The sequence below is a fragment of the Capricornis sumatraensis genome, chromosome 6 (genome assembly GCF_032405125.1).
Source record: "Capricornis sumatraensis isolate serow.1 chromosome 6, serow.2, whole genome shotgun sequence".
In the NCBI taxonomy this organism is placed as follows: Eukaryota; Metazoa; Chordata; class Mammalia; order Artiodactyla; family Bovidae; genus Capricornis; species Capricornis sumatraensis.
In genome coordinates, this window is record NC_091074.1 from 93,344,274 (window position 1) to 93,370,748 (window position 26,475).

The following is a 26,475-nucleotide window of genomic DNA, read 5'->3' on the forward strand; positions in this document are numbered from 1 at the left end:
GCGGGTTGCTGCCACCCAGAAGCTGGAGGAGGTTCCACGTGGAACATGGTCCTGACAGCATCTTTATTTCAGATACAGAAAATTTAAGAGAATAAAATCTTGTTGCTTGTGGCAATCTACTATGGTGGCCCCCAAAACCAAATATACAAATTTGGTGTAATACCGGGAAAAAGACACCGCTGCAACAAATACCTGAAAATGTGGAAGTGGCCATGGAGTTGGGGATGGCCACAGGCTGGAAGAGCTTAGAGGAGCAGGACAGGAAAAGGCCAGACTGCCTTGAGGCTATTGGTAAAAAAAAAGTAAATGTTTCAGGTGACTCTGGTGAGGGTCAGAGAAGAGTCAGAGAGAAGTATTCCATTGTCTCAGGGAATGCATGGACTGTCATGAAATAACACTAGGAGAGACGTGAATGCTAGCGGTGCTCCCAGTAAGGCCTTAGGAGGGAATGAGGACTGGCAGAAAGGCTTGCGATAACGTGGCAGAAAACCCAGCTGAGCTGTATTCCAGTGCTGGGTGGAAAGCAGAAATTAGTAAGCGAGGAAGGTGGATGAACAGCCTGGGAGATTTTGAAGCAGAATGTTAGAAGTACAGCCTGGTTTCTCCTTGTTGCTTATAGCAAAGTGGAAGAGGAGATAGAAACCAAAGAAATAATTGTAAGCAAAACAGAACTAAAACTTGAAGGTTTAGAAAGTGCTCCGCTTGTCCTTATTGTAAAAAAATGAGAAAGTGTTTTTCTGGAGACAGCAACAAGGGCATGGCTTACAACCTCAGCCACCTCAGCAGGCCTACTGCTCCCTGGGTGCCAACGAAGACTGTCCTCAGGCCTTGAAATGCGGAGCTTCTTACTTTCTGAGACCTGCAGCCCCTTTATTTTTTCCTCTTCTCCCTTCTGGAATGAGAGGAACTCTCCTTTGCCTATCCTAACATTGTATTCTGGAAGCACATAATTTGCACAGGGAGGAATTTCACCCCAGGATGGACCATTGCAAAGTGTCAGCCTTTCCTAATTAAGCGAATTTGAGATGTGATAAGGGATTTAAAGAGTTGATGCTGGAATGGGCTAAGACTTCTGGGAATGAGACGAATATATTTCACATGGAAAATATATGAATTCTGAAGGCCAGAGGGTAGAATGTTATGGGTTTTAACTGTGTTCCCTCAAAAGATATGCTGAAGTGACAAGCCCTGGAAGGGGTGAATGGGATCTGACTTGGAAATATGGTCTTTGCAGATATATCCAAGTCAAGACGAGGTAATAGGGGATTAGAGTGAGCACAAACCCAAGGGCTGGTGTCCTTCCAAGATGGAGAGTTGGAGACACCCAGGGAGAAGGCCACAGGAAGACGGAGGCAAAGACTGGAACACGAGGACTGCCAGAGGCTGCCAGGTGCTGACAGAGGCACAGGAAGGACTCTCTTGCACAGCCTCCTGAAGAAGCCATCCCTGCTGACACCTTGATTTTCTGTTGTCTTCAGCCCTCAGTTTGCGGTAATCTGTCACAGCAGTCACAGGAAATGAACGCAGGTTTTGGTCTTATCCCACTGAAAGCGGGGGTCGGGGATGGGAGGATGAACCCAGAAGACACAGGGAAAGCCCAGAGCACCAGGACAGAGCTAAGTGAAGTGGAAGAGGAGCCCCCAGCGCTGTGAATACCGTGCCAGGTGACCCACCTCTCATGGGAGGGTGCTGTGGCTGCCCCCACCGGAAAGCCGCCAAGGGGCAGGGGATGTGTCCAGACAGGTGACTTCACTCACTTGGCGCGTATGCTCCTGGTGAGCCACCAACCATCTGTACTGCAAGTGTGCTCTCACCCAGACAGAACCACACCTGGAGAAGCAGCAAGGAATCAGCAGTGAAGATGGCTCAGACTGGTTCAGGCAGGGGCAGGGCTGAGGGGCCCAGGTGGGAGGCTGCGCTGAGGAAGCAGTGCCTCAGCCTTGCCTCCACATGGAGGCGCTGCGTGAGGTGCTCAGGAAAGCGAATGCCCTCGAGGGGGAGCCATACCTCGGCTCACCTCCCAGGGCCTCGTCTCCCCTCTGAGAATGGAAGGGATGGTGACTGGAGGAGAAGCTGTGGCCCCTGTGCATCCATCCACAGCACCAACCCACCCTGCTGCAGGTCACACAGGCTGGCCACAACTAACCAGTCTACCTAACTGGTCTCCCTGCCTCCAGGAAGGAAGGCAGCCTGTTGTGGGATAGGCTCCCACAACAATTAGCTTTTGCTCTCTCGTCTTTCCCCTGCTTAAACACTGAACTGTATCCCCTCGCTGGCTCCCGCTGCTCTTGGTGTGCTGTGGCTATGAGCCCCCAGCCTTGCCCAAGCCCCTGTCCCAGTGCTTCCAGCTGCTGTGCACAGCACCTTCTCACCCTCTGTGAATACACTAGTGGGCGCATGCTCACTCCTCTGCCAGAATGCTCTGCTACTCCTCCCTCTTTCCCTGCTAAGTCACGGTGCTTTGGGGAGGTGCTCAAACATGTGCGGCTTGATTTCATGTGACCACCCAACAGACTGGAGCCAAGAGGAGGGTCTAAAACTCACCAGCTCCCCACAGGTTTGCACAGCAGGACTAACAAACCTAGAAAGCCTCCAGGCTGCAGTGGAGAAACTCAGGTCAGCTTCTCCCACAGCCTGGGCAGATTCCACCTTCTCAACTCAGAACTGGAACACAGCCTCCTGTCATAGCAGTGGAGCTGACAAACGAAGTATGGGCCCTTACAGGTCTGCAGGAGAGCTTCTGGACAGCAAGGCGAGGTGCACCCAGATTACAAGCTGACCTGGCAGGTGAGGGCACTGCCGTTGCCCTCAGAGGAACCTCTGCCTGGCACACACCCAACTACCAAGGGCTCAAACAAGCTCCCACTGGCCACTGCAGGGTTTGATTTCCCCCAGGTAAGCACCTTCTTTCAGGTGAGCCTGACAAGAGCAGCCTTGATGATACACAGCAACCAGGGACACAGAGGGCCTTGGTCCAACAGGGTATAAGCCAGATAGCATGTGGGGTACCATCTTAGCACCCCCTGTAGGCCCTCCCTCACCAATCTGACCTCCCAGGGGGCTGCTGGATGCCACACCTGAACCAGCTGGATCCAGCTCTGCTCCCTGGGAGGAATCTCCACTTCCTTGTGGAGTCCATTCCCTTGGGACTCATCTGGGTGCCCCCTCCAGCTCCTCCTCAGCTGTGGGGCTCGCCCCTGAGTTTACCCCTTACCTTTGCTGCTTTCTCTACACACCCAGGGCCCTTTCTCTTGACTCTGGACTGCCAACGTGACTTTCTCCACTCAATCCCCTGGATCTGGAGCACAGGGGTCCTTCTGAACAGGCCTGTCCACACTACAATGGAGAGCCCCCCTGGTGCCTGGGGCTGCTGCTCCTGATCTAGCACCCACCACTTCAGCTTGTGGCCAAAAACCTGGCTTCCTTTCAGCCGTTCCTAGGGGCCCAGATGTCACCATAGCAAGAAACAAGTATTTCTGGCTCCTAGCCAGGACAGAGGAGCTGACAACAGATAAGATTTCTCCTGGCACATCTCTGTCACTCACTCTTAGGCTTGTGAAGGGCCTGATACACACAGAGTCCACCAGGAGAGCAAGGCTAGGGTCCACTGGGACGGTAATTTTACCTAAGGGGGTCACCCCCTGGGCAGATGATGCCCACCCCCTCAACTCACAGTTCTGCTTCTCAAGGCAGCCCTCACCACCCCTCTCAACCCCTTCCCAAGGCAAATCTGAGGAATGTGCAAAAGACGACTCTGTCATCAGTCAGCTGGGTCTGATCCATGGGTCTCTCTCTGCTTTTCTATGTGCAAAACGGGCCCTCAGGGCATGTCCCAGGGCAGAAGCTGGAAGGGCCCATTCACACACAGTGCCGAGGTCAGGACCCAGTGACCCTGGGTGTACAGTCAAACCTTCTTCACCTTGATCTCCCAACCTGTGAGATGAAGGAAGTAACTGGATGCCCACAGGATCACCCAAAAGACAAGTCACAGGGTAGCTGGAACTGTCCCACATGCTGAGCATGTTTGCCATACGTGTCACATGACGGAGGCCTCAAGTTCCTCTTGGAGAGCTGGGCATGGAATGAACCCCTAAGCCAGACATCACAGGGTAGAAGGACGGGGGTGGGTCAGAGGGCACAGCACAGCTGGCCCATCAGTCACTGAACTGGACAGCAGCAGGACCAGGCACCAGCAGGGAAAGGCCCACGTGGGGAAGAGGCATTTCCTGTGGAGACTGTGCAAAGCCTGCTTGCCCGGATCACACCAAGACAGGCACAGGCTGGTGCTCCTCAGGGGCAGTGCTCAGTGCTGGGCTCTCAGATAGGCTGCTCAGCCTCAGTACAGGCCTCCTGGAGGAGCGGGCCTCCAGGGCACAGCCACGGAGGAGCTCCGCACCGCAGCTCAGGCAGAAGCAGCAGGACCAGGACGAGCAGAAGAATAACTGGAGAGGGATGGCAGCAGAGCCAGCAATGGTGGGGACACTGACCAGGGCTCTAGTCCGAGTAGGCGGTGACGGAGAGCCTCCACTCCAACCAAGAACCCGGCATGGCTCCAAGTGCCTGCCGGACCGTGATCAGGGGCACACAGGCAGGGCCTCAGGAGAAAATGTACTGAGGATGTGTGGGGGTGGGGAGGTGAAGGCTTCCTCCAGAAGCACTAACAGGAACGGCAGGAAACCTGCCCCCACCAGACCTGTTCTTCAACAGCAGCATGTGCGACTGGCTTAGTTCATTTCCTGGAGCCAAAGCCAGTAGTCAGCAGGTCCCCTGCCACTCCTCTGAGGAAGAGGGAAGCTGCAGAAGGAGTCTGGGCTGGGGGAGCATCTCACTGACTCTTTCGGAAAAGGGCTCTTAGCTGGTCGTGAGGCTAGCCTCCCCCTTAGGTGGTCAAATCTACAGTTCTGATAGTCCCTTCTCCCCACCTTAACCAGAGAGCTCCTGTGTGAAGATGTGAGATCACGCACTTCTCCTGGATCCAAGCCAAGTTCCTCCCCAGCCCACAAGTCTTGGTGATCTCTGATCCCAAACCAGGATGGATGACCACTTCCCACTGCTGCCAGTTCCTGGGCTGTCCCAAACCTTGCCAGTGTCCCTCCCACCCCTGTGGAACCCTTGCCATATACCATCCCATCTGAGATATCGACCTCAGAGCTGACCACCACTCAGAACCATCTGCTGTTCTGGTCAACCCCTCCCCACCCCTATGGAGAACAAAGGCTAACAAGGCCCTTCCTGATGAGAACTTGGGAATTCTGACAATAAGGTCCCCTAAAGCCACGGCCAGGACTACAGCTCAGGTAGACCTCTGGCCATGCCTGCTCCCCTGCTGCTGCCCCACCCCATCTTGGGAACACTGGCCCTGCCTCCCACCTCTCTCAGAGGGTACTGGCTGCCCTCCCCCTCCACCTGCCCAGGCCTCTGATGGCCAGGCCCCTGTTAGGGCCAAACTGATCCTCAAAGCTGTTTGTGGTGGCCTCTCTCTGACTTTATTGTCCCAAGCTGGCAGGCAGACACTATAATTACACTGCTCACATGAGGAACCCAGGATTCACATCACCCCAAGTGCAGAGATGGGATCCTGCCATCCCCAGACCTTTCTGGACCACCATGGACCACATGAAGTTGGGGTAAAACAATCTGTGGGTGGCCCTGACCCCCACCCCCACCCCCACCCACCTCCCCCCGCCAAAGGAAGCACTTATTTGTTTTCCCACCACCCACCTAGAGTCAAGCAAACTGCCCCAGTTTCACTGGTTACCTCCTTCAGCTCCTGAGCCACTGAGGCCAGACGCTCATTCTCTGACTGCGTGTTGGCAAGCACGTTGCGCAGTTGCTTCAGCTCTGTCTGTAGCTCTAGCACCTTGCGTACATAGTACTGCTCCTTGGAAGCTGACTCCTGGATCAGACTCTCCTCTCGGCTCTCGCCATCTGCAGCCACCTTCTTATGGTTCGTGTGGGCCTGTCCAAATGCCTGTAGAGGATGAGATTCTCTTGAGAGAGAGCCTGGAGGTAATCCTGTGGCCAGACATGCAGGGGAAAGTGGGGGGGACTTTTCCCACAGGAAAAGCAAGATACCTAAGTGCAACATGAGGGCTGTGAAGTTACAGAAATCTGGGGATGGAGCTAATGAGGAGCCCTGGTGGGACAGGTTGGTGGGAGTGGCTGGAAGAACTGGGGCAGGGCAAGGATAGGAGGTCCCAGCCATTGTCTCTGCCAGTGTGGCCCCCATCAGCAAACAGACCCCTGTCCTGGGTCCCGGCAGGGAAGCCCCCAGCACTAGGGTGGGTCTGAGGTTCTCTTCCAGATATGGAAACCAAGGTTCAGGGCAGTGTCCTTCCCTTGATTGATCCTGATTCACTCACCTGGAAGACACCTGTACCAGAGGAGGCCTGAGAAGGTGAGAGCCCAAGCCTGGTACAAGTGAAGCTTGTGCCAACTGATCCCCACGTGTGTCCTAGTTGGGAGTCCCTGCCCACCTGCCCAGGACCTGGGCACAGAGCTGAAAATACCCGAGGGGAGAGGCCCTACCATCCCCAGACCCAGCAAGGGCTTTGGGCTCTAAGAGCAAAGGATCTTGCAGTGGCTCAGGGAGAAGCCCACATGAGCAAGTGCAACTAGAACTGGTGCTGGCCTGCCCAAGTCCATGCCGCAGGTCCCGGCCAGCGTGGACACACCATCATGTCCTGCTCATCCAGGTGTCACAGCCCCAAGCGAGCACCTTTGCTTCTCTTTCCCTCCCACCCTGCATCATCATAGTAGCCAGGACTCGACCCATATAGGCCTTTAGTGTGCATCCTCCCCAGGGACCCCCTCCTCACCGGCCACCCCATGCAGACCTCTGAGGGGGAGACCCTGTCTCTTTACAGGGCTCCTGGCTCACAGAAGGAAAATAAAAGAGAGAGGGCTATTAAAGAGCAAGGAAAATGATGCCTTTATTTCTTGAGAGAAATACAAACATTTTCATTAATTTATTATTTAATATGAAGTCTAGAAATCCAGTCTAAGAAAACAATTGGGAAAACATGCAAAGCTATGTATATGAGCAAAGCTCATACGTATATGAGCAGGACTATTTGTAATATAAAAAATAAAAATGTAGAAAGCAGCTTGATTCTCTATCTAAATAAAGTACGGTAGGGTCAGGTCAGGGTAACTGCTCTCCCTCCCAAGAGTGGGCCTTGTTCATCTGCTCCCAGCCACTGACAACTTGCCTTGTGAAGACACAGGTTCCTTTTTAAATCAAGTCAGCTCAGCTCTCTCTCTGATTTCTGTTGCTGTCCTCTACTTCCTCCATCCTTGTCCCAGGGAAAGACCAAAGCACAAATCTGTGTCTAGGCAGGACCTGCCGAATCCTGGGTGGCAGCCCCGACCACCAGTTCACATGCCACAACTAAAGATCCTGGATGCCACAGCAAAGACTGAAGATTCTGCATGCCTCAACTAAATCCCGGTGCAGCTAAGCAAATACATAAGTGATTAGGGGGGCAAAAACAGAAAAAAAGGAATAGGTTTTCAACAAATTGTGCTAGAACCGATAGAAACCCACATGCAAAAGAATGAAGTTGAATCCCTTTCTTACACCATATGTAACAATTAACTCAAAATGGATGAGATCTAAATGGAAGACTTAAAACTACAACTCTCAAAAGAAAATGTGGATAAATCCTCATCACCTTGTTGCCAATGGGATCTTCCTTGTGACACCAAAAGCACAAGTAACATAAGAAAAAAACAGATAAACTGTACTTCATCAAAATTCTAAAATTTGTGTATCAAAGAATACTATCACATGAAAAGACAACCTACACAACAGTAGGAAATATTTTTAAATTTTGTATTTGATAAGCATCTAGTATCCAGAACATATAAAGAACTCTTATAACTCAATGATAAAAAGATAAACAAATCAATTTAAAAAATGGACAATGGACCTGAATATGCGTCTCCAAAGATTTTTAAAAAATGGCCAATCAGCTCATTAAAAGACACTCACCATCAGTAGATATGGAAATGAAAGTCAAAATCACAGTAAGATAGCACCTCACACCCACTAGGATGGGTATAATTAAAAATTTTTTTTAAAGGAAAATAACAAGTGCTGGTGAAGGTATGGCAAAACTGAAACCCACTGCTAGTGGGAGTATAAAATGGTATTGTGGAAAACAGCCTGGTAGATCCTCAGAGAGTTAAACATAGAATCACCATGTGACTCTGCAATTTCACTCCTAGGTACAGACTCAAGAAAAATGATAATATACATTCACAAAAAAACTTGTACACAAATCTTCATAATAGCCAGTAAGTAAAAAAAAAACCCAAATGGCCACCAACTGATGAAGGGATGAATAAAACTGGTTTACACATACAATGCAGTATTATCTGGTAATAAAAAGAAATGAATTACTGACACATGGAGCAACATACATGAACCTTGAAAATATTCTGCTCTGTGAGAAGAGCAAGTCACAAAGGGCCACTTATTGTATGATTCCATGTATATGATATATCCAAAACAGGGAAATCTATAGAAATAGAAAGCATATGAATGGTTGCTCATGGCAGCAGGTGGAGTTGGGAGGTTGGAGGGGGTGACAGTTTAAGGGGTATCTTTTGGGGCTAACGAAAATATTCTAAAATTAGTTGTGGAGACAGACGCACAACTCTGAATATACTGAAAGCCAATGAACTGTACATTTTGAGTGAATTGTATAGTAAATAGAACTATACTAATAAATTGTTACAGTTGTTTTAAGTTAAAGAATGGAAGAAGATAAAGCACACTGCTGCTGCTGCTAAGTCGCTTCAGTTGTGTCCGACTCTGTGCGACCTCACAGACGGCAGCCCACTAGGCTCCTCTGTCCCTGGGATTCTCCAGGCAAGAACACTGGAGTGGGTTGCCATTTCCTTCTCCAATGCATGAAAGTGAAAAGTGAAAGTGAAGTCACTCAGTCGTGCCCGACTCTTACCAACCCCATGGACTGCAGCCTAACAGGCTCCTCCATCCATGGGATTTTCCAGGCAAGAGTACTGGAGTGGGGTGCCATTGCCTTCTCCTAAAGCACACTAACACACCTCAAAAGAAAGCTAGAATGTCTCTATTAATATCAGATAAAGTAGGTATTTTATATATCTTTTATATATTTTTCAATGCAAAGAATATCACCAGAGACAAAGAGGATCATTTCATAATAATGAGTCTAAGTCACAAACAGAACTTTACAATTCTAAACATTTATCCACTTAATAATAGAGCTTCAAAATATATGAATAAAAAACTGATAGAACTACAAACAAAAATAAGACAAATCCAAAATTATAGTTGGGAGAGTTCAACACCCAACTCTCGTTATTCCTCTCAATATTTCATAGGACAAGTAGACAGGACATCAATAAGGACACAGTAGACAAGAACAGCACAATTAACTAACTTGACCTAACTGCATGTCTAGAATCTCCCGCCCAACAGCAGCAGCACATTCATTCTTTACGAGGACACATGGAACATTTACCCAGACAGACCAGATTCTGGGTAAATGAAACACACCCCGAAAGGATTCAGGCCATACAAAGATTTGTTTTGACCACAAGAAATTAAATAAGAAATCAATAATGGAAAGATTTCTAGAAAATCTCCAAACGTTTGGCAACTAACCAACACATCAAAGAAGAAACCAAAGTGAAACGAAGTGTTTTTAACTCCATGAAAATGAAATGAGTATGAGAATTGGTGGGATGCCATTATGGCAAGGACTTAGGAGAATATTTATAGTACTAAATGACTATGTTTAAAAAAAAAAAAAAAACTACCAATCTAATCAAGAACCTCAGCTTCCATCTTAAAGATTACACCAGGTATTGGGCACAAAGCTCATGGAGCCGCTAAAAGCCCTGTGAGACTAAGCCCCTCCTTAGGCCCCATGTATACAGTTGGCAAGAAACCCATGTTCACCCCAGCTCGCCATGCCATGGTCTTCTCCAGACAACACTCCTCCAGGCCTCTGCCCCAATGGTCTCTGGGCATTCTACAGGCCAAGGGACGAAGGCCTTCAAGTCCTGCCTGAGGGCTACCGTGTTTCTCACCTCCCAGACACAAGTTCTGCACTGAACACAGACCCTATAAACCCCACTGCGGCATGGTTTTAAACCCTCCTTATAGGTTGTGTGTTACTTAAGGAAGGAGCTGTTTCTTGTATTTGGCTAGTCTTGGGCCCACACGGTATCTGATTAGAGTTCAGTCAACCCCAGTGAGAACTGCCTCTCTTTTCAGCTGTGTGCTTGTGTATTCACTCACTCAGCTGCTCAACAAACATCAGACAGCACGATGGTGGTCTGGAACACATACAGTTTACACCCTGCCTGAAACCCTCAGGAACTCTGATCTTCTGGTAGCAAGAGCATAACTGGTACAACCACTTAGGAAAACCATTATCCACTAACACTAAGCTCACATCTGTTCCACAACCCTGCATGTTTATAGGAACATCATTTACAAAAAGACTCAAGCCAGAAAGTTCTCCAGTTCTGTCAACAGAAGGAAAAATTATGATATAGTCACATTACAAATACTACACAGAAATGAAAATGAGTAAATTGCTGTTATTTAAACAACACAGACGAGTCTCATACAGTATTGGGTGAAAGAAGTCAGACACAAGAGATATACTATATGGTTCCATTTATATATACAACTCAGCTGGTAAAAAGGCAGTGGTGATCCCTTGGGTTGGGGGAGGGCCCTTGAAAGAGGCTTCTAGAGCTGAAGATGTTTCGATTCTTGATCTGGGTGCTCATTACGTGGGTGTGCTCAGCATGTGAAAGTTCACACTTATGATTTCTGCTCTATATGTTTCTCCTCAGTAAAAAGTAAAAGCAGAAACAAGAAACAAGGAGCATGTGAAATTCAAAGGAAAAAACAGAAATAATAATGATCAGAGTAGAAATCAATGAAACAGAAAAAAAAATAGATAAATTAAATCAAAAGCAAGTTCTTTAAAAACATTAATCAAATGGATACACTTCCAGCCAGAATAACTGAGGTAGGGGTAGGTGGAGGGAGCACCATAGGTATTGAGAAGAATAAGGGATATCATGAATAGTTTCATGCCAATAAATATGACAGATGAAATGGACAAATTCCTTGAAAGATAAAAATTACCAAAGCCCACTCAAGAAGAAATGGATAACCTGAATAGTCCCAAATCTACTAAGGCAAGTGAATTTGCAGTTTAAAACCACAGAGAGAACATTCTGGGCTGCACTCATGAATTCTACCAAACGTTTAAGAAAGACATAAATCCAACTGTACACAGATTCATCCAGAAAACTGAAAAGCAAGGAAAACTTCCCACCTAATTTTATGAGACCACCATTAAACCAAAGACAGTACAAAAATCCACCAATATATAAAAAAGGTAAGGAATTATGATACAGAGGGGCTTATCCAAAGAATAATATTGATTGACAATCATTAGAAGAAAAAAAAAAAACAATGTACTTGAGTATACTAAGACAAAAAAAAAAAATCTATGGGATTATCTCAAAAGATGCAGGAAAATTTGACAAAATTCGACATTCATCCCTGTAAGCACTCTCAGCAAACAGAAGGGAGCATCCTCAACCTGATGACATCTTCTAAACATCTGTCAACTAACATTATTTAATGATGAAAAACAGTCACCTTGCTTCTGGTCAACACTGCACTTTTTAAGTTCTCAGCCTACAGTGCAATGAAATAAGAAAAATCAAAGGCACCTAGCCTGGAAAGGAAGAAGTAAAACTGTCTTTACTTATACATCACACAACAGTCTATATAGAAAATCCAAAGAAATCTACAAAGTCACTAGAACTAATAAGTGAATTCAGCTAGGCTGCAAGACACAAGATTACTATACAAAAATCAAACCTTATTTCTGTATTTGTTTAGGACTAAACAATTGGAAAATGAAAAAAATTTAAATACTACTTACAATAGCATCAACTATATTAAATGTTAATACTTAAGTCTGACAGAAGATATGCAAGACCTATACATTAAAAGCCACAGAATACTGCTGAGAGAAATTAAAAAATAGAGATATATCTATTCATGGGCCAAAAGACTCTCTCATTCTCTAATGCCCTCTTCTCCTTCTGCCCTCAATCTTTCCCAGCATCAGGGACTTTTCCAGTGACTCGCGGTTCACATCAGATGACCAAAATACCGGGCATACTACCAACATAAAGACAGACAAACAGAGGTACTGAACAGAATAGAGAATCCAGAAATAGACTCTTATGTATGGCCAACTGACTCAACAAAGGTACAAAGGCAATTTGGTGGAGAAGGGATAATCTTTTAATACATGGTGCTAAAATAAATGAATATCCTTATATTAAAAAAATAAACTACCACCCATACCTTACAGCATATAGGAAAATTAATTTAAAACGGATCATAGGTTTAAACATTAAAAGTATAAGATTTCCAGGGAAAAACAAAAGAAAATGTCTGTGACTTTGGACATGACCCACAGAAGGAGAAACTGGTAATCTGGACTCTAAAACTATAAGCTTATGCTGTTAGACAAGGTAAGAGAATGACATGATAGACTGGGGAGAAGTGTTTGCAAATTATACATCTTTTATAAAAGACTTATATCCAGAATATAAGCTCAGTAAGAAAAATAATCCAATTAAAACTGGGCAACAGAAAGTTTATGCGTCTTGTCTTAACATGACAGAATAGTTCAGTTCAGTTCAGTTCAGTCATTCAGTCGTGCCCGACTCTTTGCGACCCCATGAACCGCAGCACGCCAGGCCTCCCTGTCCATCACCATCTCCCAGAGTTCACTCAAACTCACGTGCATTGAGTCGGTGATGCCATCCAGCCGTCTCATCCTCTGTCATCCCCTTCTCCTCCTGCCCCCAATCCCTCCCAGCATCAGGGTCTTTTCCAATGAGTTAACACTTCGCATGAGGTGGCCAAAGTACTGGAGTTTCAGCTTCAGCATCAGTCCTTCCAATGAACACCCAGGACTGATCTCCTTTAGAATGGACTGGTTGGATCTCCTTGCAGTCCAAGGGACTCTCAAGAGTCTTCTCCAACATCACAGTTCAAAAGCATCAATTCTTCGGCGCTCAGCTTTCTTCACAGTCCAACTCTCACATCCATACATGACCAGTGGAAAAACTGTAGCCTTGACTAGACAGACCTTTGTTGGCAAAGTAATATCTCTGCTTTTCAATATACTATCTAGGTTGTCATAACTTTCCTTCCAAGGAGTAAGTGTCTTTTAATTTCACGGCTGCAATCACCATCTGCAATGATTTTGGAACCCAAAAAAATAAAGTCTGACAGTTTCATCTATTTCCCATGAAGTGACGGGACCAGATGTCATGATCTTTGTTTTCTGAATGGTGAGCTTTAAGCCAACTTTTTCACTCTTCTCTTTCACTTTCAACAAGAGGCTTTTTAGTTCCTCTTCACTTTCTGCCATAAGGACGGTGTCATTTGCATATCTGAGGGGTTGCTGATAAATGAGTGGGTCACAAATCTCATGACAGGGAGATTTGTCCTAATAGTCCTATATTCCTCTACTCATTAAAAATGTTACATTCCAAATATTAACCACATTTATTTAAGCCACTTATGACAGAAGTACTTAATAAACTGTACAATAAACTCTGATGCTTAAAAATATAACTGATTTTTCTTTCAAAAAAATTGGCAAACAACTATACTCCAATGAAAATTAATTTTTAAAAATGGGCAGAAGAACTGAACAAATACATCACCTGAGAAGATACACTTATGAGAAAGAATCACATGAAAAGGTGCTGAACATATTAAGTGACAGTTCAGTTCAGTTGCTCAGTCGTGTCGACTCTTTGCAGCCCCATGAACTGCAGCTCGCCAGGCCTCCCTGTTCCTCCTGGAGTTCACCCAAACTCATGTCCATTGAGTCGGTGATGCCATCCAACCATCTCATCCTGTTGGCCCCTTCTCCTCCTGCCTTCAATCTTTCCCAGCATCAGGGTCTTTTCAAATGAGTCAGCTCTTCACATCAGGTGGCCAAAGTATTGGAGTTTCAGCTTCAACATCAGTCCCTCCAATGAACACCCAGGACTGATCTCAAGAGAAATGCAAATGATAATTAAATGAGTTAACCACTATGTATCTACTAGAACACTGAAGATTAGAATGTCTGATCCTACCTACCAAGGTTGGCATGAGTGGGAAGCAATTAGAATTCTCCTACACTGCTGATGGGGAATGTAAATGGTACAACCACTTTGGCAAAGAATCTGGCAGATTATTAAAAAGTTAAGCATATATCTGACATATGGCACAGCCATCCACTCTTAGGTATTTACCCAAGAGAAATGCAAGTATGTATCTTTGTATAGATACATACAGGAATCTATATATCTGTAACAACCAAAACAAAACAAACTCAAAACAGCCCAATGACCATCAATAGGAAAGTAGATTTTTTTTAAATGTGGTGTAGCCACACAATGGAATACTACTCCACAACCAAAAGGGACAGCTATTGATAACGCACATTAACACAGACACCTCTCAGGCCAAAAACACAGTATGTGTTGTATAATTGCATTTATGTAAAACTAGAAAATGCAAACAAATGTATATATCATTGTCGCCTGCAGATGAGGAAAGAAATTACAAATAGGGATGAGGAAACGTACGGATGACGAATACCGTCATTATTTCAATTACACTGTCTACTTCATGAGTATGCACCCATATGAAAACTTGTCTAGAGCACAGATTCAAGAGTTGGGGCACACAGGCTTAGTTGCTCTGTGGTACGTCGGATCTTCCTGGACCAGGGGCTGAACCTCTGTCTCCTGCATTAGCAGGCAAATTTCTTTACCAGTGAGCCACCAGAGAAAACTTGAATACTTTAAATATATTCAACTTATTGTATTTCACTTATACTTCAATAAAGCTAAGAAAACAACTTGGATGATTCTGAAGCATTCAACCTGGAGACCTCACCCTTGTGCTCACTGGCCCAGCTCACAGGCCAGGAAGCTGACAGCTGGAGAAGTGGAGACAATCTATGCCCCTGGTCACTCAGCCCACCTGTCTTCCTTCTGACCAAAGCATCCTTACACACCTCGCAACATCCTGTGTGGCTTGAGTCTATCTCAAAACCTGCCCCCCAACTAAGGAAGTCCTCAGAGCAGGTAAATGTACCACCTGACTGCAGTGTCCAGCTGTGGATATGCTTGTCTTTGCCTCCCTGCACACCTCCCAGGCTGGTGCTTTCTGGAGGGCCTCAGAAGTTCCCAGGCAGCTTGGGGACCCAGCTTTGGTCTCCACCCCAGGCATGCCCACAACATTCCCTGACCACTGACCTCCTGGGGTGCCTGTACGGGCCCTGAGGTGGCAGTGGCAGTGCCTTTGTGATGTCCCCACAGGGCTGCGCCAGCTGTAAGCAGGCTAACGCTGTTTTGACACAGGATTGCAGACCACACCCTGCCCACTGCTGTGTATCTTCCCAGGTCCAGTGAATACAGATGTGAGGTCATGCCTGGCCTTGCTTCAAGTACATCTGCACTCACGTGGACACTTGGAGCCAGAAGCAGACATAGTGGGGGAGGTTACATGTGCCAAATGGGGAGCGTGCCCAGGGCAAGCTTCAGGCCAGGAAGGGAAGCCGCAGGCCTCCAGAGGCAGATTTCAAAGCCAAACCTGGTGGGAAGAGAAGTCACAGCTCAGGAAGTAGTGTGAGCACATGCCAGGCAGGAGGTCCCAGGCTCTCCGGCTAGCATCAAGGGCCGCTTTCTGAAAAGGGGGCAGCTGGGAGATTCAGAGACCAGCAGCAGACCCTGGGCAGGAAGACCCAAGTGAGAAGCAGAGGAGCTGGGTGGGGATGGGAGTCAGGTCTGGGGGCTTCCCCAAATGACCTGGCAGACCACCTAGCTTCTGTGGAGTAGGAACAGCAGTGAGAGCTCAGAGATCAGGGCACCTGCACACTTGGGTAAATGCGACCTGGGTCACCCTGACCCTCAACGTCCTCAGGCCTGAAGTCTCACTGCAGGAGGCCTCAGAGACAAGACAGGATGAGTTCCTGTCACAAAGTTCTGGCTCTGGGTCGGCCCGTCTTGCTGCCCAGTGCAGCCACCCACCTCAGTGTGTTGAGGGCAGCATGGTTCAGAACACAGGCACCCAAAGAGTAGGACACAGAGGGGGCAGAACAGGTGCAGGGCCCCTGAGCTGCAGTTCCAACTAGGGGCATGCCGGGAGTGAGGCAACTAGGGGAGCATTTATGAGGGTGGTATCCTGGCAGGGATGAGACTCCCATGAGGACATTCAAGCAACAAGCCAAATCCTTGCTTCCACTAAGGGCTGGGATGCACCAGTGGACAGGTAGCCCCCCGCTCCTGCCTCAAGAGGAACCAACGCCTCCAGAGCCAGCACTTCTGACTAGCGTCAACATGCTTAGATGCCCGACAACCCCTGGCCCCATGCTATGCTATCCAGGACCAGGTCCAAGTCTCCACCAGATACTCAGGCCCCCACTACCCCGACAAGGCCAAGATTCAGAGACAAAAGCAGGACAAAGAAGCAGAAATAACAATTACAGATAACAGGCTTCCTCTGACCACCTGATGAGAAGAATGGAGGTCAGCACAATGTAGCCCTGTGGCCCATGTCTGGTCCAAGTCTCGTTCTGCTACTAAAGTTGTCTTGGAACAGAGCTAAATGGGAAAGCTGAAGCAGGCTAGCATGATGCTGGGGCCTCTGCCTCGAGTCCACGGGTCTGGGGTCCACACAGCTAGCAGCCTTCATGGCCTACACTAGGGTCAGCAACTAACGCAGACTGAGAAGCTGGTGCCTATAGGGAGTTCACGGACTTTCCAGGCAAAAGGCTCCATCTGCCTCTCCCTAACCTGTCTGGCTGGAGGAGGCAATGGCACCCCACTCCAGCACTCTTGCCTGGAAAATCCCATGGACAGAGGAGCCTGGTAGGCTGCAGTCCATGGGGCCGTGAAGAGTCGGACACCAATGAGCGACTTCACTTTCACTTTTCACCTTCATGCATTGGAGAAGGAAATGGCAACCCACTCCAATGTTGTTGCCTGGAGAATCCCAGGGACGGGGGAGCCTGATGGGCTGCCGTCTATGGGTCGCACAGAATTGGACACGACTGACGTAACTTAGCAGCAGCAGCCTGCCTGGCTAAGGGCACAGATCCCACAACACTGCTTTGGGAAAGATCTATGGTGTTCTCCTTAAGTTACCGGGAGGGATAAGCCCTTCCTTTCCCATTCTTTGGCTTGGCCGAGTCTTCTGGCCCAACATCCACCAAGAGTCACCAGCTTTTCAGGCGACAATCTGATGTAGCAGATGCAACACATGCCAAGCCAGGAGAACCAGACTGAGCACTTCCAGGATGGTAGGTGTGCTTCCAGGAAGCAGTTTTCACAATGAAGCTGGGGTTTGGGATTCTCAACTTCCTTGTTATTGGAATTCCTGGGCTGATCCAGCCCCACCCTCCCATAGCAGTTCCCACAGCTTCCTGAAGGGCTACCCGCTGCAACAGGGTGGGGGCATCCCAGAAATTCCCAACTCCTATCAGCTGCCCATCCTGGCCCCTCCGCTGGGCTTCCTGCCTAATCCTTTTCCTGGGATCAGGGGCTGGGGACCGTCACTATGTGCCCACCCCATCATGTCTCCCTGTGCCACCAGCAGTTTCACAAGGACCTTTCAAGAGCATGCTTCCTGAGTGTCTGGCCTCGGGAGGGTGCCGCTGGTACCTGGAGAGCCCACACTGTCAGGCCCTCAGGACCCAATTCTGTCCCGGCTAGGACTACAAACCCTGACATCCTTAGGAACCACATGGACAGAATCATCTCCTACCCTCAGCTCACCAATGGTCTTGGTTACTGTAACCAGTGATTGTCAGCACAACATCCTCTCTATTCCCCAACCAGAATCAGGGGCCCCTAAAACATCCCTCACTTCTTTTCTGGTTCAAAGTGGTGTCCCTACCAGAACCTCACCCTGGGAAGCAGCTCCTCAGAGCGAGTATGTGCTGAGTACCCCACGGGGCAGAATGCCAGCCTGGGCCAAAGCTGGGCCACCAGCAGCTGGTGCTCAGGGAAGGAGGAGTCCCTCCAGTCATCACTCTACATGGTTACCATCTGCTGGCACACTTGGGCCTGCTGAACCTGTCAGCCCAGGCTCAGCCCCACCTCACCCACAGAGCACTTACTAACCAGCTGAAAGCTGTAATTGTCTGCTGATCTGAGGAAGGGAAGAGCAGCCTTGGGATCTGGCCTCTCCCCCAAACCTTATTCAGGGAGCTAGGTAGGGAAGAGGAACCAGTAACTCAAGTTCAATGCAGGCTGTCACAGACAATATTCAACAGATATCAACTGCTGATGTCTTCCTCTCTACCCCAAAACTAGTACATGCAAACCACAGGGTTTAAGCCCTTGCTAGAGTTAAAAGGGCATCTGGCAACCCTGAGGCCTGGAAAGAAGACATGATGGGGAGACCTGTGAGACGGGGCCACAGGTAGGCATTACCCTATGGCCAGCTCCCTCTGTGAGGCTGTCAGCCCCAAGAAACCACATCAGCCTCACTCATCAACCTCAAGATGGGACTCAAGTCTGGGAATTGTATACAGATAACAAGTCCAATACTTTGGCCACCTCATGCAAAGAGCTGACTCATTGGAAAAGACCCTGATGCTGGGAGGAATTGAGGGCAGGAGGAGAAGGGGACGACTGAGGATGAGATGGCTGGATGGCATCACCAACTCGATGGACATGAGTTTGGGGAAACTCCGGGAGTTGGTGATGGACAGGGAGGCCTGGCATGCTGCAGTTCATGGGGTCACAAAGAGTCGACATGACTGAGCGACTGAACTGAACTGAACAAGCTCTACGATAACATGAGATAAAGATTTTACAGCACCAACCAAAAAACACAGACTGGCTGGACAGATGAAAACAGATGAAAAATGCTTGTGCTCCAGTTACCACATCACTCTGCTCGACCCCCTCAAATTGTATGTAATTATGTCATATTGTTAGGTTAATCATGCTCCCACGATTGCTTGCAATTGTAATTATCTTTTATTTTTTGTCTGGCGATAGATTGTGAAAACTGATAAACATCTTTTACTACTGTGATTATGTAACTATTACTTAACACCATTGAATCATGACTGGTCAACAGAAAAAACCAGAACTCTCTATTACCAAAACTATGACTTAACAGAAAAACCTGTAATCACTTTTTAAAATCCAGATGCACATTAGAGTTATCTTGAAAATTTTTGAAAAATACAAATGCCCAAGTATTGCGTTTTTTCTTCCAGAGCTCCAGATAAGTCTCTAATGAGCAGCCATGTTTAAAAACAACTCAACTATATGAGGTTCTTTTACTTTTATCTAGTTTTTCACTTTTTTTCTATTTCATATTCAGTGCTCCTATTTCATTTAGCTTTTGTTTTCCAATTTCTCCATCTCGTCTTTTTTTTAATGTTCTATCTCAAGCCTTTATCATATGTAGTAGAAAAACTCTTGCATACATATATATAAGTAATATGTATATGTATTTTAGAAAACTTATGAATTTTCACCCAACTAAAAAACATATGACATTTTGATTCTACTTGTCTTAGTATGAATAGAATGCTAGATTCCTAATTTTAAAAAATAGGTATGCCAACAAGCAACAAAGGCTTACTGTATAGCACAGGGAAATAATAGTCAATATCTTTTAATAATCTATAATGGAAAATAATTTCAAAATAATATACATGTATATCTGAATCACCTTGCAGTGCATCTGAAACACTGTAAGTCAACTATATTTCAATAAAATACATGTATTAGTTCAGTTCAGTTGCTCAGTCGTGTCCGACTCTTTGCGACCCATGAATCGCAGCACGCCAGGCCTCCCCGTCCATCACCATCTCCCGAGTTCACTCAGACTCACGTCCATTGAGTCCGTGATGCCATCCAGCCATCTCATCCTCAGTCATCCCCTTCTCCTCCTGTCCCCAATCCCTCCCAGCATCAGAGTCTTTTCCAATGAGTCAACTCTTCGCATCAGGTGGCCAAAGTACTGGAGCTTCAGCTTTAGCATCATTCCTTCAATAAAATACATGTATTAAGAAAAAAATATATATCAGTATGCACCCAAACACATGGAATATGATCTCTTAAAATAATGTCTGTATCAGAGAGGGTATACAAAACAAACAACAGGAAACCAAGTAAACAAAAAATAGAAACATTTCATATCAGAACTTGGGGATCACTGCCAAAGCATTACTGTGTTGGGGGAGGGATTATACTATAAATACATATTAATGATAAAAACAGAAACTGAACAAAGAGATGAGGCAAAAGTCTCACAAAGAGGAAGTGACATAACAAAAACCCCAAACAAAAGAAAAAAAGCCACTAAGTTATTTTATTTTCTCAGTCTGATGATGATTATATTCATATGCAAAAGCACAAGCCCCTAAACCCAGGAGCTGCAAGCCATCACCACCACCATCATCACTGCAACCTCCCCCACCCCCCAGGACTTTGCACTGTGGCAGGGCTGGAAATCAGAACTTCTCTGTCCACTCACAGCACAAGACAGGATGTGGGGAGGGAAGGGTGGCTCAACAGACACCCTGTAACTCACAAATTCTTCCTTCAAAAGCCGGGGGTGAGGGAGTATCCCAGGTCACCTGGGCTGACTATGCATGCAGAAACCTGGGTGAGATCTCAGCAAACAGAAGTCAAGAGTTCACCTGGAGAAGCATTCACTTGCCCCAGGAACACAAAACCAAAGGCATTAACTTAACTCAACTTAAAAATATTGATTTTGCATCTACCTGCATAGTAAGTAAACAATACAGTATGTCAGAAAGTGAACTATCAACATTTCTGCTGCAAACTAATGTTAAGAGCACCTACAGCTACAGTAAATCTACCTAAACAGACTTAAAATGAGAGCCAACTTAACAAAGAACAGCATGCATTAATAAAAAATGGACAAGCACTGGAGTCAGTCCACTTAAAAGGACAAGGCAAGATAACCTTAACTTCTTACCACACTTCAGAGACTGGAAGAAAGAGAAGAAAGGATTAATTCCATATTGTCTGTAGGTGATGATTTTATCCAGGGGACTTACCTGGCGGTCCAGTAGTTAGGACATCGCCTTTCAATGCAGGAGGTGCAGGTTTGATCCTTGGGCAGGGAGCTAAGATCCTAACATGCCTTGTGGCCAAAAAACACAAAACAGAGCAATACTGCAACCACTTAAAGACTTTAACCTTGAATACTAATTTAACCAGAAACCCAAGACTTATTCAAAGAAAATGATAAATAAGCTAATGAAAAGGGCGGAACCCAAGTAGGAGGGTAAGGTGCCTGAGCTGTCACTTGTAGCTCACGTTAGGGACTGCACAGCTATCAAGCTAAAGGAACCTGCCCCAAATCCTCTGGGATTACCCCAGAGCAATAGTGCAGTTTATCCAGATGATTTAGCAAGCAAAGAGATTCTCCCCTTTGCTTCCACTGAAAAAACCTTAAGATATAATTTACATGCCATAACATTCACCCATTTAACATACAATTCCATTCAGTAGTTTTTAATAGATTCACAAGATTGAGCAACCATTATCATCATCTAATTTCACATTTTCGTAACCCCCACTTTCATTCCCCATCAGTACTCACTCCCCAGCTCCCTTTCTCCAGACCCTAAAAACCACCAGTGTACTTTCTATCTCTGTGGCTTTGTCTACTCAGGATATTTCATCTAAAGGGAACCACACAGTGTTACCTTCCGTGACTTGCTTCTCTCACTAATCATAATGCCTCCAGGGTCCATCCATGTTACAGTGTGTACCAGCACTTCACTTCTTTTTATTGCCAAATACTACCCCATTGTATGCACGGACCACATGTGTTTATCCATTCATCAGCTGATGGACATTTGGGTTGTTCCCCCTTTTGGGTTGTCATGAATAATACTACTATGAACTCGTATGCACAAATTGTGTGGACACATATTTTCAATTCCCTGGGTATGTATGTAGGAATGAACCAATGGTACATATATATGATAACTTTATGTTTGACACTGAGAAATTGCCAAATGATTTGCCAAAGCAGCATACCATTTTCCATTCAAGTGTGGGTTTTGATTTCTCCACATCCTTGTCAATATCGCTGGTCTTTCAATTTTAGCCATCATAGTAGTATAAGGTCTCCTAATATTTAAAATAATTTAGTATTAGTAACGATAGCTACCACTTCTAAAATTCTCCTTAAATCGATTATTTCACTTACTGCCTAGCTCAAAGTTCTCTGGAGAATTCTGGTTCCCAGTCGATGAAGGAAGAAACTGAGTCCAAGAGGCCAAAGCCATGTCAAGGCCTCCTCTATCCTGGGTAGAGCCACAGCTCTAACTCCGGGCCATCCCTCTCACGCCAGCTCCTCCTATTCCACCAGTGGTAGACCTACTGCTGAAGGGCAGGAGGATCCACATCCAAACTACATCACGAACCCTGACACATCAGGAGGAAAGAAGTAGGCACCCCAGAGAAAAACTGGCAAAGATCCTGAATGGGCTCCTCACAAAGAGAGGGTCAACACAGGAGAGGTCCACTGGTAAATGAAAGCTAGCACCAGGTTGGCAACTAGCACACATGGACGAGAAAGGCTGGAATTTAAGGTGGACACCACCAGTGCCTACTCGGGGTGCACCTACATGCATGTGCGGAGGCTCAGAATCTATCCCCAAACCTGCGGAAGCCAGCATGGTGTGTGCACATGCAACCCTACCAGCAATGAGTGCTATCAATCTGCAAATCCATGTCTCTAGATACAAAATTCAGAGTGAACACACAAAACCCAAAGTCTGTGGGACTGCCTACGGTAAGTTGAAAATGGGTATGATCAATTCATGGGGCAGAGTGTAAACAACTACCTCTGGACAAGCATCAGAGAACAGTCCCTGGGATGCTGACAACATGCTCTTTGCTCCATCTGTGGAGCTGCATGGGGACATCGAGCTATATAAATATGATCTGCGTAGTTTCTGTACTTTAATAAAACTAATTTTAATTTTAAAAGAATATTGTATGACCATTATCAAAACTATGATAAACAGAGTTTACTGGGTTGGCCAAAAGGTTCCATCAGTTTCTTAACATTCTATGGAAAAACCCAAATGAATCTTTTGGCCAACCCAACGGAATCAAACCACTGAAAAGGAAGCAGTATCTGAAATGTTATCTAAATGTACAATGCTAGAGGTGAAATGCTCAGTACCTTAGCTACCACCACTCTTGGTGATGAGAAATTACCAGAAGCAGGGTGCAAATGTGCCCAGGGATGGTGTGGACACACACTTAAAAGTCTGTGTTTTACTGATTACAGTTATAAGATTAACAACTGGTGCTCAGTTGCTCAGTTGTGTCCGACTCTTTGTGACCCCTGGACTGTAGCCTGCCAGGCTCCTCTGTTCATGGATCTTCCAGGCAAGAATACTGCAGTGGGTTTCCATTTCTTCCTCCAGGGGATCTTCCTGACCCAGGGATTGGACCCACGGTACCTGCATTGGTGGGTGGATTCCTTATCAACTGTGCCACCTGGGAAGCCCCATACAATACCCAAACCAAATACACCCCAGATCTGAATATAACCCAGGGAGATCAATTACTCTTTCCGAATGAAACAGAAGTTATCAGAGACACAATGAGAGATCAACTTGCCATAACTGCACTTCAGCAAAAACCTGATATCAGAATGTAAGGTCCAGCCAGAAAATGGAACCCAAAAAAATGGACTGCAGGCTCACTCTGGGCCATATGCTTCCAATCACCCCATACAAGCACACAGCCTTGTTGGTAACTAGAGAGAAACAAGTTACAACAGCTACAAACTATAGATTGGACCAGGGATGGGGTAAGGAGAGAGGAGCATAAAAAGGGCTAGAGATGGCAATCAATGAGGATACATCCAGGACAGATGTCCTTGGAGAAAGATGCTGAGGCTCACATAGCACTCAGAAACAGAGTGGCTCCAAGGCCCATCTTCTCGGGCCCTGCTTTCCAGCTTTGATGGGGGCCCAGCGAAGAGACAAAACAGTTGGGAGAGGCCCGGAGGGTTAGCAATAACATGAGGCCATGTGCACTTCACAGTCTGTACCAACATGAGCCGATTAGCTTCTCTCACAGGAGGCATCTTCTTTCCCAGGTGAGAAACTGAACTCTGGGAAAAAGCAACTCCATCTGACTTCCCAGGTGGAACTGCCACAGAAGGCAGGAAAGAAGTGTAACAGGTTGGAAGGCAGAACCAGCATGGGACCCACAACCCTGTTGTTCCGTTGCTCACACCTAAGAATCACACCAGGAGCCAGAACTGTCCCTTCACAGGTGCAGGCCCACCTGCCTGCCAGTCATTCCTGTGGTCTCAGGCCTAGAATCTGAAATGTTTAGCTTACTGGGGCAGTGCTTATTAATTCCCAGGTCTGGCTGAGACTGGTTATGCTGGTTCCTGCTCCTACTTCACATGACTTATGGAGATTATCTCCCTCCTGGCAGAGCCTGGCCACCCTCAAGAATTAGGGTGAAGCGCAGAAGGGGCAGAGGCTGCAGAGGAGCTGGCCTTTTAGCCAGGGGACCAGGGTGGCTATCTGTGCGTATCTGTCCCGGACAAAGGGAGATGAGTTCTGTTCATGGGTATCACCGAGGAACCCGAGAATACAGGTCCACACAGAGCCTGGAACAGGTGACTCTGGCATCCTCCAAGGGGAGGTGTTGGTGACTCAGGCACTACTGCTCAGAGAGAAAAGCAAGCACCAACACTCACAGCTCTGATGCCTCCTCTGGCTCACAGGAGCCAGACAAAAAGGCCACCTGGGTGTAGCCCATCAACATGTAAGTCTAAAACAGAACCTGCAGTAGCAGGCCAGCAGGGCTGTACTGGATGATGTGAGCTGGAAGGTATGTGAGGATGACCCTCAGGCAAGACAGCCACAGGAGTGCAAACAACTGTGTCTTGTAATAAGTAAATTATGCCTGAATTTTAAAATGAGAGCTAATTATAGATAGAATCATCTGGACAACAGCCAAATTTGTTGCTCCAGAAGCATCTGTCAGAGGTGGACCTGAACAATACCTTCTGCCACTAGAAGAGAAGCTCAGCTTTAACTTACGGTGAATCAGCCAAATTCCAACAGGTGGGTAAGACCTAACTGGCCAGGAGGAGCAACCTCTAGGAAAAGAAACCATGGGTGGAGGGGACACACGCCCAAACTCCCACACAAGGACAGAACCCTCTGGAAGGCTGGACAGAGCCCTGTGACATCTCTGCTGGGTCCTCATCAAGCCACATCTCAGACCGAGGTGTCACCAGCAGTCAAGGGAGGCTGGATTGAGGCAGGGCATGAACTCAGGGCAATCAGTCCCAGGAACAGTAGGGAACAGGTAGGAAAATAAAAGTGCTGGGGCTACCCTTGGACTTGCCACCTTCCCTACAGAAAGCCACCCTAGGGCTGGTGCTCTATCATTTCAGTTCACAGATGCAGAGCTGGGCTGCGGGAAGGCAGGGTTCAAACCCCTTGGATACATTAGTACAGGCCAGGGTGGTGGGGGTGAGGTGGCTTCTCATACAGGGAAAGTGGGTGAGGCAAGTGCAAATGCCAGCAGTGGTGCACACAGGGCACCCCATGCCTGGCAACTGAGTCTCTGCCTCCTCAATGGGGTAGAGGCCTAGAGCCGGCAAGCCCAAGCCTGGCAAATGACTGGTACTCAGTAAATATATGTGGACTGACTGGAGATCAGGGAGGATGTGGGGGCGCTGCAGAGGGGTGACAAGCCCACATCAGCAATGACTGGACAGGGACAGCAGGTCCAGTGAATGGACAGGTAGCAGGGATGCTGGGTGAGGCTTGGTGCTTGCGGGAGCTGGGAAATGGGCCTTGCAGGCATCTCCTCTCCATCTCCTCTCCCCAGCCAGCAGGAGATACAGCCCCAGTGACTTGGCAGCAGGAATCGCTCTGAAGCTCACCCCTCTCCCTGGGTCTGCCTGTGGCTTTTGCACACTTTCCAGGACCAGCCCAGGGTAGCTGGTGGCCCACCACCTGGCCATGGGAAGCAAAGAGGAAGGCTTTCCCACCAGCACAGGAACACAGCCAAGGGCATTCCTGGGCCCTGACTGTGTACCAAGGTAGAGAGATGCAATTAAATTCTGTAACCATAAAAGTGCTGAATGACAGTCCACCCATGTGACCAGGGAAAGTTCAGATCCCTAACATAAGCTGCAGTGACGTGACAGGTTTCTTAAACTCATCTTCCCACTGGGATCCTTCCAGAGTATGAAAACTTCTGATGCCATGTCCAACCCTGTTTTGATCCTTCAACTGTTTTGATCCTTCTGGGTGTGGCCAATGCTTTGGAATTTCTGAACATTCCCAGGTGACCCTGGCATGTAGGAAA

The 26,475-nt window shown here is 47.1% G+C and overlaps 1 protein-coding gene across 2 annotated transcripts in view; it reads right to left on the bottom strand.

The window, feature by feature from the left end:
* BICD2 (BICD cargo adaptor 2) overlaps window positions 1-26,475 on the bottom strand; it is a 55,269-nt gene that overhangs the window by 17,629 nt on the left and 11,165 nt on the right. For both annotated transcript variants that reach the window (XM_068974713.1, XM_068974712.1), the window contains exon 2: window positions 5,759-5,971. In XM_068974713.1, the coding sequence (XP_068830814.1) occupies window positions 5,759-5,971 (213 nt within the window). The remainder of the gene's footprint in view (window positions 1-5,758; window positions 5,972-26,475) is intronic.